Source organism: Crinia signifera, chromosome 6 (genome assembly GCF_055691185.1).
Source record: "Crinia signifera chromosome 6, ASM5569118v1, whole genome shotgun sequence".
In the NCBI taxonomy this organism is placed as follows: domain Eukaryota; kingdom Metazoa; phylum Chordata; class Amphibia; order Anura; family Myobatrachidae; genus Crinia; species Crinia signifera.
The window spans coordinates 195,065,904-195,079,080 of record NC_139222.1 but is presented as its reverse complement, the minus strand read 5'-3'; the positions used below and the strand labels follow the sequence as shown (position 1 = coordinate 195,079,080).

Sequence of the window (13,177 nt, the reverse complement as noted above, 5' to 3'; positions counted from 1 at the left end):
TAGGAGCAGCTTGTAATTCCATCATGTGTGGCTTTACCTCTTTAGGCGCCAATGGTCTGTGGGTCTTTTTGTCTTCTTCACTGTCAACCATCATGTATCTGCAGCAGAAAGAACCACAACACATATATTCCGACATGTTTTTATACTGCATTTTGTCTTTAAATTGTTCTGTAAGGAATTCATGTAGCAGCAGTGTATGGGTAGTCTATGTGAGATGTAGAATTGTCCCCTCGAAACTGCTGTACAGGATGGGAAGGAAAGTCTCTACTGGGGTAGCAGTTAATTTGTTTCCTATAGTTACCTTTTTTTTTTTGCACAACTATAAATAATATACTGCCTGTTTATTATTGTGTTTTAAACATTTGTATTGTATATTATGCCATCTTATGCAAAAGTACCACTGTACAATTTCCGAATAATGAAACATGGTGGCAAAACACATTATCTAGCCAACTTGCCACCGTTACTAACATCTGAAGCCCCTTTCCACAGGCTTAGTATAGAACAGCATCCGCACAGCAACTGATCAAGGTTAAAAAACTGATATGCAATCAGGTCATTGCCTGCTCTATAGTTAGTTAACAACCTCCCATCCCAACATGAAAGCTGGCTGCTGGGGAGTGAAACGGATCATTTACACCAGGCATGTCCAACATTGGCCCTCCAGATGTTGTAAAACTACACATCCCAGCATGCTTTGCAATAGTTTTAGCATTCTCTAATAGCAAAACTGTGGCAAAGCATGCTGGGATGTGTAGTTTCACAACATCTGGAGGGCCAACGTTGGACATGCCTGATTTACACAAACACCATTTATGTAATGTAGAGTACTCAGCTCAGTTGGAAACAGGCTGAAATGATCCTATGAACATTCGATGTCCAGTGCAATACGTGACTCTTACCATTCCATCCAAATGATAAACGTCCCTAAAGATCACCGAGGTGACTTTTTGTAAGTGCACATTGTCAGCCGATCACTGTACATGCTCTATTTGCGCCACAATATTTGCTCATCTGTACCTACGAACATCATGCAGCAGTCCAGATACCAAGAATCGTATAGGACTGGTCTTTGAACAAGGAGTCGGGCCCAGGTGCTGCGTGCACACTGTGCAATAATTGGAATAGGCAGCCCAGAACTGGATTTTAGGCAGAGTGTGTACCCCACTTTAAACAGATGTGTCCTAGCTAGATCTGTAGTCACTACCTGCTACCTAGACTATGGGCAGTATTCAATGAGGCTGATTCGCCATGTTTTATGGCGATTGTGCTATTTTCGTGCTGTACGGCAATTTTTTGACTAAACCGGTGAATCACCCTATTCAATGACCAGATGGCGGATACATTTCAAGGTTTTTATCGCCATGATTCACCGAGTAGCAATCACTATCTTTTTATGGTGAAGAGCAGCCAGCAGGGGGCCGGGAGCCGAGCCGCTCATTAGATATTCATATATTCACTGCACCCGATCATTACATATGCACAATCGGGTGTAGTGAATACCCGGTCCCCTGTTGGCTATCCCGGGGGCAGCCTGTGCTGCCTGGCTCCCGGGGAGCCCACCTCCCCCCCACAAACGTTCTGGGGCAGGCAGGGAGACTTCCATCTCCCTGCCTGCCGCCGTCCTCAGGCTCCCTGCGGCATCGCCGCAGGAGTTCAAATTCGCCGGTCAAGGGGCAGTGAGCCCCTGACTTGTTGAATACTGGAGCCAACGAGGCTCCGGAACGCGGCGGGCAGTGGCGAATGTGCAGCGAATCCTAAACAGGATTCGCTGCACATCGTCAAAATTCTCATTGAATACTGCCCTATGTTGTAGTCTCCTATTAGCAGTCATCATGGGACTGGACTGTGTATCAAGGATTTATCAGTTAACTAAAACAAACACATTATTGGGAGATATACCAGGTCCGCTCGCCCAAATGTGAACGCCTTCTGCAAATGCTACTTTGCTGGATACTTGTTTGTTCCACATTTCATTCCACATTGTAAATCTGACTGCAGTAGTCTTTGGACTCTTATTCCTCAATATATTTTACCAAGGTGCTCATGTAATGTTATATATCGAGAGGAAGAGAAGGCACTCTCAAAAATTCTTCATAACATCATGAACGCACAGGCTAGAATTCATAGATCATGTTAACCACTAGTTGTGATCACACCACCAAGTGCATTATCTCATCTGCTCGCAAACGATGTGACCAGATAAGTATAAGCAGCTCGAAGGAGAGAATCTTCCCACATTGGCCTCTCTCAGCGCTACCTCCTGCTTTCCTGCACCATCCCATCTAGTGTTTGCTGTGCTGCTAAACACCACTGGCAGGGCCTTCCACCCATTGGCTGCAGGCATTAGCCGCTGCAAGAAATTGTAAATGAACCTGGTGGCTGTTCAGAAGATCAGCCAACGGGAAAAGCACAGTCACTGCGTTTACGATATTCCGATGGTGACAATCACCATCACAAAATAATTTGTAAATCTTTTAATTAATCCGTAAAAAAAAAAAAGTTGCATACATGTTCTTTAATACATCCACCACAGGTAGAGATTCCATGGCTTTGCATATGAAGTCCCTAGGTATTTAGGATTTGTATTTCTGTTGCAGAGTTTTTGGCCCGGCATTGCAGATTGAGCACTATGATGTGTGGCATGAGTCCTTACCGGTTCGTTGCCGTGTTGCTTAGTGGTGTGAATGGTTTAAACGGGACCCGTTTCCCATTAAGACTATGGAGGAGGCAGCGCTTGGAGCAGCACCAGCTCTAAGCGCTACCTCCTCCCCCGCCCCTAATGACACACCGACTCCCTGCCGCGCCCCCTGATGAAGTCAGCGAACTGGCATTATTGTGAACATTCAAAAAAGTCCCAGTGTGAACCATCATTTTGCAATGTGAAATCAGCATAAGTTGAAGAGAACTGTCTAAAAATGCCATTAATTGTGAGGAGAAAAATTACTATTTTTTTGTGATTTTGTTTCTTACTTCTGTAATATGAAGTGTTTCAAGTCTTCTTTTTTTGGAGCTCTTTGCAAGTCCTGGAGTAAATAAACAAAAAGTGAGATGTAAGAAGTTTCCCCATTAGACACATTACATTAGAATTTCCTTGAGAAAAAGAACCAGTATGCCCAAATAGTGTACCCATTTCAATATCCAGAATGACTTAATAGTGCAATTTATGTATTTTTATCTACAATAAAGGGAAACCCTACACTATGGGGCAGCTCATTCAGCCACAAGGTTTATCCGCCATGTAGCCCATGTGTGGCATAGTTTCCTGGCAGCTGTCCCCAGCATTTAGAGATTTGGTTGGTTGCTGTGTAGAGATGTGTCCTGATACAGCTTTGCTGCGTATAACAGCTTGCTACAGCAGGATCATAATCTGAATGCATTGTGGCATGTATTTGCATCACTGGTGGCTCCCATCACATGCAGGGAGTGGTGGGCGCATGCACACGCTGGCTACCATTAAGGTGATTGCATAGCAGGACCACACATTCTGCTATGCCACAATCAGCATGCGTATAGATCGCAGCACACTGTAAGAAGACACATCTGTACCTGCTACTGGTGGTCTATCTGGTGAACACACTAACTGAACTCACTAGGACTGTGCTGCTGCCCCCCTTGCCATAGCTTCCTTACTGTACACTGGGGTATACATATATACGAAGCAGTGGTAAGGGAGGAGAAGAGAGCCTGAGGAGAAGTGGCCCATGGCAACCAATCCCCCCTTATCACCACTTCATACATTCACCAGGCTTAATACATATGCCCCAGGTTTTGGACTTAAAAGTACAAAACAACTGTAAATGTGTGTACATTTCTCTTCCTAATGCAGATTTAAATATAAATAGCAACTAATCAAAAGGAACCATTTAGGGGGAATTCAATCAAGGATCACGGCTGTCGATCCATGCCGACAGCCGTGATCCTGGCCCGTTTGCGGTCAGCCCGACAGCTGAACGACAGACGGGATTCATTGTCCTGTCTGCTGATCGGTGCAAAGGGGGCGTGGCTGCGAAAACAGCTGTGGCGGGGATCACGGCCGTTATCATCAGAACGGGCCCAACAGCTTCTAAGTCGGGCCCGTTCTGCCGTGATCCTGCTTCAATACGGTCACTAAAAACAGCATTGAATAGGGAGCTGCCGCTATTTCCCCATTCATAAATAGCACATTGAATACCCCCTTAGACAGAGCCTAAAATTGTACTTGATAAAGGTGGAGATAGATTATTATACTTGTACTGTAAACACTCACCATGGCCTCTGCATATATATCCAGTATAAATTCTTAGATATAATGTTCATTAAAAAAAAAATGGAGGAATAATTCCTACTACCAACTTGATTCTTTGCAGATTAGCTTTTATACATGTATCCACCGTTTTTAATGGTTTTCCCTTTAAAAGGGATTTATATAAATCATACGACACGATATTATGCACAGTGTAGTAATGGTGCACTGGTAAGAATGAAATGCCACCATTACAGAGATGGTTCCTCTGAGACATAAATGCTATAATTCTAAAATGCCCCAAAAAGTTATATTATGTCATTACATGGAACAGAAACCACATGGTCACCAACCTGTGGCTCAGATGAACTATCAAATGTCACTTCGTTCTCCACTATTATCTGCACGGCGTCCTCCAGATTCCCTTTAGCCATAGAGAGCACCTGCTCAGCCTGATGCACAGTGCATGCTGGGAACATCTCCAGGAGTACATCCACATTCCTCATCACATCACTTCTTTCCTGAGAGAATAGAGATCAAAAGAAAAGCACTTGATTAGTTACATAGCAGAGAGCTTGTGTGCCAGAATTGTTACAGAAAGATCTGTTTTCTAATGTGCCATATCCTATATAATAGGACAGAAAGACCAGAGGTACAGTGGATTCTGTATATGAGTCATTGAAAAGCTACCATTGCTGTATGATGTAGCACATTTCTACAGAAAGTGTGGCTGTAAGACATTGCCCATTGCTAGATTGGTGACTTTCTACATTGGGGAGCAGGAGGCTACAGCGCAGGGATTACTTTTACCAACATCTATTTTTCTCTATACAGATCGCAGATTATACTGAACAAGTCTCCAATATTAAATTGCAGGTACATCACACTCAGCATAGGCGAGCAACCTGTAATTTTCCATTAAAACATTCTGACACAACCTGCATCACTTACGGTACACAATATACTAAAAGAGCTACAGCTTCAACATAGAATTCTTCCCCCAAAAGCAATTGCCAAACCAAACGTCAATATCATGGCTGTCCCCTTGCTATGTGCCATGTTACATTGTGGCAGGGACAGCATACTTCCCCATGAGGGTACTGTGGAAGATCCAGTCCAGGATTTAGTACAGCAGCAGCAGGGCTAGGGAGATCCAGTCCATGGTTTCCTAGGATGTATTGTGAATCACTGGCTGATTAGCAGCACCTGCTGCTTCCTGTTATATGTGTGTTCAGGGCAGAAGGACATGACTCCCAGTGGCAGTTAGTGCCAGGGCAATAGGCTTGTGGAGGTCCAGGGTTTACATTGGAGATTCTCTGGAAGTACCTTTATTGTGAGAACGGCCATGCTGTAACTTAAGAAATGCCAATCTGTTACCCTGGAATGCTGTCTACCTGCTGAGAATAAAGAACCAGACTTCATCATTAACCGGTGTGATTCCTTGTCACACATACATTATAGTGGCACTTGAATGACCACTACTTGGCCACAGGTGACTTAATTAGTACCTCAGTCAATTAGACTTAACCATCTGTGCTGAGCCATGGATACTTAAAACCTGGATGGTTAGGGTGCCATGAGGGCCACGTATGGGATACTCTGGACTAGAATTCAGAGCATGCACTAAATATACAATCAGGATAGAAAAGGTTGTATGTAATAAAGAATGTATTAAGCAGCGATCCTATCCCACAGCACATTGTGTGAGTGTACCTGTGCCTCTGCTCCTTCTGGTGGTACCTGTTCTCTATGTTCATTGGGTTCTGTGCCTTTAGATTCTGTAGCCCCTAGTGATTTCCCAACAGATGTTTCAGGGGAACAGTTTTCTTGAAGAATAAAAACAAAAAAATAGTTTTGTAAACAATTATTTATGTTAATACTGTAGCAATACAATTTCAGAAAGCCCAATTTTGACTTCTTCGATATTGGCACACTGCACTAGATGTACTTTAGATTCAAGGGGCATACAAATGGGGCAATTTCAGCCCCATTTCTAAGCGATCTGACTAGATAGCTTAGATATGGAGCACTGATCGCTCGTGTGTATGCCCAACAGTGATGACGATGTGTGGTCCCGCGTGTCGCCATCGCCCGCAGGGAAATACAGTGCTTGCCTTGTGTTTCCTGCTATATCGCAGGCTTTTGCCTGTAAACAATAGGCAAAGCCCTGCCCAGCACAAAGCATTACAGTGTGCATCGCTACTGCCGTAAGATGTGCTGAGCGATCTGTGCTTAGCACGTCGCTCAGCACGGAAACCAGCGTTGGCCCTTGCATACGTGGCTTAGACTATCTTGCTATTTGGCTCTAGGCCAAGTTCATTCTACAGGCGAGATAGTAAAGATAGACTTGCACTATTTTTCTATGTGATATTGAATAAATATGCGGGACACGCATCAACATTGTATGTGGCTGAATACTGTGCGATTCTGACTAACTTTCTATTCGAGTTTGACGAAAGAAGCCACGTTCACGCACCGCCTGACAACCGGTAAAACTTTCATTCTATTTACAATATTAATCACCATCTTAAGAAGTTCCCTATGAACAATGCTATTAAAATACTTTTAACATGTGGAGATTGTAACAGCTGCCATAATGACAGCAACAGTGTGATTTGGTAACCAGAGAGGAGATCTCAATGTGTAGTGATCCATTATAGAATGCGGTGTGCTGGTGTCTGCTTTCACACAGCCTCAGACTTCCAGTAGCTGTATAATTTACAGCAGGTGGGTGACTATGCTGCCTACACAATTTAAAGTAGGTTTCCATTGTGCTATATGTCATTTACTGTTGGTGGCAGCAAACATCTGAAGATAAACTGCAGTGAGGTTTCAAGGCCAGTTATCAGATGTGTATTTCTTCCACCTTTCTTCCAAATTGTGCTCCACCTATAGCCCACATGCAAAATATATTTCCCTCAGCAATGTATTCTGTATATGCAGCCATGGCCACAAGTTTTGAGAATACTTGTGTAGTTTCATGGCGGCATTATTGCTGCTAGTAAGATTGCACCTGAACCATTTATCCCAACTACTTATTACAATTAACCATTTATCAGATCATTTAGAACTTCATGGAGAGAATTTCAATAGTCCTGAAGAAAGCTTCATGGTGCCATAAGAACATCCGGTACTTGTTTCCTAGAACGGAACCGTAGGGAAATCGCATGTATTTTTTTCCTCATTGTACCCCACTATATCGCATCGCATGTCCCGCAAAATCTCATGCGATTTTATACGGTGTGCGATGCCATGACATTAGGTATACAATAATATGATTGTATGTCCCAAAAATAGATTTAATGCACCCCCCACTATCCACGCCACCCCGAAGCGTGGCGAGCCCCACAAGGGGCGGCGGAATGCATCCTCTGCCTTTTTCATTACCCCACTACCACTATTACCCCACTATCCACGGCGGCGTGGAGTTGATTTTATATAGTGCAGCGAGCCACCGAGCCCGAGGCGTGGCGAGCCCCGCGGATTACCTTACAGGTATTCCGCGTGCGCTCGCCACGCTTCGGGCTCGGTGGCTCGCTGCGCTCACCACACTATATAAAATCAACTCCACGCCGATGTGGATAATGAAAAAGTCGGAGGACGCCTTCCGCCGCCGCTTTCACGCTTCGGGTTGGCAAGGATAGTGGGGGGGTGCATTAAATCTATTTTTGGGACATACAATCATGGCATCGCACACCCTATAAAATCGCATGCGATTTTGCGGCAGATGCAATGTGATGTGATGCCCCGGGGCTGAAAGCAGTGAATAAAATTACATAGGAAAATCGCATTGTATCGCACATTGCATGGCCCTAAAATGGCCCATGCGATGCGATTTCCCTACGCAGAATAGCCCACTAAGCAAATTGCTTAGTGGGCGCCGTTCTAGGAAACAAGTACCGAACATCCAGTATGCGCTTGGACCATTTCCCAAAGATAATTTAGCTGCAGGATTGAGGCACCACCAGTGCAGAGCTTGCCCAGGAATGGTAGCATTAAGGTGTGAGTGCATCTGCATGCACAGTGATGCAAAGACTTTTGAAGGATGGCCTGATGTCAAGAAGAGCAGGAAATAAGCCGCTTTCTCCAGGAAAAACATGAGGGACAGACTGACATTCTGCAAAAAGTACAGAGATTGGACAGCTGAGGACTGGGGGTCAAGTCATTTTCTTTGATGATTCCCTTTTCATTTTGGCCCTTATTCAGATCTGTGCGGCCGGAGCCGCACACGGTGCTCCGGCCGCACAAACCAATCCCCGCCCACGATACGGATCGCCACAGCCGTCCGTACACGGACGGCTGGCGATCCGCAAGAAAATGGTGGGGCGTACGCCTCCACCATGGTGGGAGCTGCCCCCTGCATTCGATGGTCGGCGACCATCGAAGGCAGGGCCGCACGCCCCACCAGGTCCCGCAAGCTGAGACCACACGGACAATCGTCCGTGTGATAGCTTGTATGGGGGCTGAGAGCTGACATCCCGCGACGTCAGCTTCCCGCCCCCATCACTGGCGTCATACCCTCATTAGCATGCATACGCCCCGCGTTTGCATGGGAACGCCCATGAAACGCGGGGCGTATGCATAGGGAAATGAGGGTATGAAGCCCCTCACGCCCCTATACGCCCCCTTTGCGGCGGACGAACTACGTCTGCGGCGAATTGGGCTGCACATGCGCAGATTGACCTCTGCGCATGTGCAGACTGAAAACATCGGCGGTACGGCCGCACGCGGGCCGTACCGCACGATTCAGAATAAGGGCCTTTGGTGCATCTGGAAATTGCTTGTCTGGATAAGCAAAGGTAAGTGCTACCATCAGTCCTATGTCATGCCAATAGTAAAAGCATCATGTTTGGGGTTGATTCTTAGCCAAGGAAGTGGGCTCACTCACAATTTTGCCTAAGAACACAGCCATGAATAAAGAATGGTTCTAAAACATCCTACAAGAGCAACTTATTCCAACCATCGAAGAACAGTTTGGTGAAGAACAATGCCTTTTCCAGCATGATGGAGCACCTTGCCATAAGGCAAAGGAGACCACTAAAGGCCCATACACACTGGATGATTTTGAGCTGAAAGCAGCACAGTTTTGCCATTTGAGCTGCTTTCAGCTCAAAGCCCGCCCAGTGTGTATGGCTCGGCGGTGAGTGCTGATGCGCTCATAGTTGCCCGCTACCGCTCATCTGCTGGTATGACCATCAGATGAGCGATGGGGTGGATGGCTTTCCATAGAAACCTACTATGGAAAGCCGTCCATGCCCTGGAAAACTGCTTAGACAGGATTTTGGCATCTATTATGGGAATTCCCAAAGGTTTATATATTTTGGAAAAGAGTTTGGAGAGATATTCAATCCACTGTCCAATCTATTACACAATTCGGCCCCAGAACATGCCTATATGGATTAGAACAAGGGAGGGACTGTTCAGTAATAATAAACCAATACATTATGTGCTTAACTACTTTGGCTAAAGTAGTAATTGCTAGGTGTTGGTTCTCAACTGATCAACCAGAAATTAATAAATGGAGAGCATTGGTAAATGAAGTAGCCAGTCATGAAAAATATATGTGCCACTCTAGAGGGGCATCAACGAAATTCCATAGTAAGTGGGATAGATGGTGCAACTCTAGTCTGGCAAATGGAGAAATTGATATACTCAGGGAATAAAACATGTAGTAAAAATTAACCAAATCACTTATGTTAAAAGAAATACACAAGATATTAAGTATATAATCACAGGATTGTTGGGTAAAGAACTAAAGACCACACAGAATAGTAATTGATTATGGAAAGGGGGAAGCAAACGGAGGAAGGAAACACAAAGCCTAGAAATGCACGAAGATGTATATAAAGGGGAGGGGGGGGGGGAGGGGAGGGGGGAAAAGAATGAGTATACAGTTCTATTAAAGGAAAAATAACTAAACAAGTAAAAAAAAAAAAGAATAAAAAAAAAAAGAATATTCACACGCACAATAGTACTTATTAATTTATTTATTTATCTATTTATTTATCTTGTATACACTTAAATAAATCCACTAGGATTGATATATCCTCACAATATATGATTAGAAAGGATAAAGAAAGCGGAAAAAAAAAATGGTTATAAACGTCTACTTAATTTATATTTCAAATAACTAAAGACTGAAATATATATATATATAAGCTCATGACTGGCGGAGCTGTGTGTGTTATAAATCTAAGGAATAAGATCGGTAAAGGATATACAAATTAAATACCATAAACTGAGCCAAACTTGCTCCAATTGAAAGATTAAAGGATATCATAATATACGAAGAACAAACAGAAATAAATTGATCTTTGGCAGTTAATTATGGGGAATGGAAATAAAATTGCTGAATAATGAAAGGGGAGAGATAAAACTAGATCAATGGAAATATTTGATATTAGGAACTGATGATGTGTTCTATGTGTATGGGGCGAAAGTGAAAATGATGTATGTTTAATGTTGTTAGTGTTTATGTGTTATGTGATGTAATATGGCACATGCATATTTATTATTTATTTATTAGCAGTTTCTTATATAGCGCACACATATTCCGCAGCGCTTTACACAGAATATTTGAACATTCACATCAGTCCCTGCCCCAGTGGAGCTTACAATCTATATTCCCTACCACATATACACACACACACACACACAGACATTCTAGGGATAATTTTGTTGGAAGCCTCACAGCGCTGAGGTCATGGGTTCGATCCCCACCATGACCCAACTGTGCAGAGTTTGTATATTCTCCCCGTGCTTGCGTGGGTTTACTCCGGGTACTCCGGTTTCCTCCCACAATCCAAAAATATACAGGTAGGTTAATTGGCTATTATATGTTATTTGTATAAAATGAATAAAGAATAATGAATTTAAAAAAAAAAAAGGAAAATCGCATTGTATCGCACATTGCATGGCCCTAAAATGGCCCATGAGATGCGATTTCCCTACGCAGAATAGCCCACTAAGCATATTGCTTAGTGGGCGCCGTTCTAGGAAACAAGTACCGAACATCCAGTATGCGCTTGGACCATTTCCCAAAGATAATTTAGCTGCAGGATTGAGGCACCACCAGTGCAGAGCTTGCCCAGGAATGGTAGCATTAAGGTGTGAGTGCATCTGCATGCACAGTGATGCAATGACTTTTGAAGGATGGCCTGATGTCAAGAAGAGCAGGATATAAGCCGCTTTCTCCAGGAAAAACATGAGGGACAGACTGACATTCTGCAAAAAGTACAGGGATTGGACAGCTGAGGACTGGGGGTCAAGTCATTTTCTCTGATGATTCCCTTTTTATTTTGTTTGGTGCATCTGGAAATTGCTTGTCTGGATAAGCAAAGGTAAGTGCTACCATCAGTCCTATGTCATGCCAATAGTAAAAGCATCATGTTTGGGGTTGATTCTCAGCCAAGGAAGTGGGCTCACTCACAATTTTGCCTAAGAACACAGCCATGAATAACGAATGGTTCTAAAACATCCTACAAGAGCAACTTATTCCAACCATCGAAGAACAGTTTGGTGAAGAACAATGCCTTTTCCAGCATGATGGAGCACCTTGCCATAAGGCAAAGGAGACCACTAAAGGCCCATACACACTGGATGATTTTGAGCTGAAAGCAGCACAGTTTTGCCATTTGAGCTGCTTTCAGCTCAAAGCCCGCCCAGTGTGTATGGCTCGGCGGTGAGTGCTGATGCGCTCATAGTTGCCCGCTACCGCTCATCTGCTGGTATGACCATCAGATGAGCGATGGGGTGGATGGCTTTCCATAGAAACCTACTATGGAAAGCCGTCCATGCCCTGGAAAACTGCTTAGACGGACACAAATCGCTCCGTGTATGCGCGGAGCGATTTTTATCATTGCTATGCATAGGGCAAAAACGCCCAATCTCGGGAATTATACCGGAAAAAAAACAGGTTGAGTGTCCTCTCAAATGGACTCTCCAACTTAAATACCTGGGAATCTGGGTAACACCCAGCGCCAGAGATTATATGATGCTGAATATAGACCCAATAACAGAAAATTAAAAAAAAGAATACATGTATGGAAAAAACTTCCAATAACTACCATGGGAAGGATCAACATATTTAAAATGATAATACAACCTAAGTATTTATATATTTTGCAAAATTCTCCGATTTACATCCCCAAAAAAACCTTTATGACCATAGAAAGAATTATATCATCCTTTATATGGAAAGACAAGCAGGCACGGGTGTCAATGAAAACCCTATATAAAAAAAAAGAGATGGGGGGCTTGGCCCTTCCAAACTTAGGAAATTATTATATTGCATCACAATTAACAAATATACGTGGCTGGCTGATTAATGATATAGATGTAACGTTAAAAGCTTTCCTGAAAGAACAGGTGAATACCAATGATTCCCCAATATCCATCCTTATGTCTGGAACAACTGTAAATGACAAAGCCCCCATACTACGGCAGGCTATCATGATATGGAGAAATGTGCATACACTAGAAAAATGGGAGGGCCTGGAAAATGAGTCCCCCTTATGGCTTAATAGAAAATATCCAGAACTAAAAAAGATATCAAAGGATAATATATGGTCCAAAAAGGCATTATGGTATTAGAACAGTTATATATTAATGGACAATTTAAAACGTTTGCACAATTACAAATGGAATTTAATATATCTAAAGAATTTTTCTTTAGGTATCTGCAGCAATCCACGCAATCCAAGCCCAGTTTGGAGCCCTTACGATTGTACTTGAACCTTCACCCATAAAACTTTTTCTACAAAAACTTGGAACTAAGGGACAGATCTCTCGTATATATGATAATATAAATACGAATCAGAATCCCAAAATTCTAGATAACCTAAAACTAAAAGGGAGGCCGACCTAGGAAAAATCACAACAGAAAATTGGAAAAATATTTTAGGATCTATTAGATATGCTACATCTTGCGCTAGATACCAGCAAGTACATTTT

At 43.3% G+C, this 13,177-nt stretch overlaps 1 protein-coding gene across 3 annotated transcripts in view; it reads right to left on the bottom strand.

The window, feature by feature from the left end:
- The window catches only part of CUEDC2 (CUE domain containing 2), a 42,476-nt gene that overhangs the window by 7,288 nt on the left and 22,011 nt on the right, over positions 1-13,177 (bottom strand). For all 3 annotated transcript variants that reach the window (XM_083148514.1, XM_083148516.1, XM_083148515.1), the window contains 4 exons: positions 5,939-6,051; positions 4,579-4,746; positions 2,974-3,026; positions 38-98 (listed from right to left, as the gene is read on the bottom strand). In XM_083148514.1, coding sequence (XP_083004640.1) covers positions 38-98; positions 2,974-3,026; positions 4,579-4,746; positions 5,939-6,051 — 395 coding nt within the window. The remainder of the gene's footprint in view (positions 1-37; positions 99-2,973; positions 3,027-4,578; positions 4,747-5,938; positions 6,052-13,177) is intronic.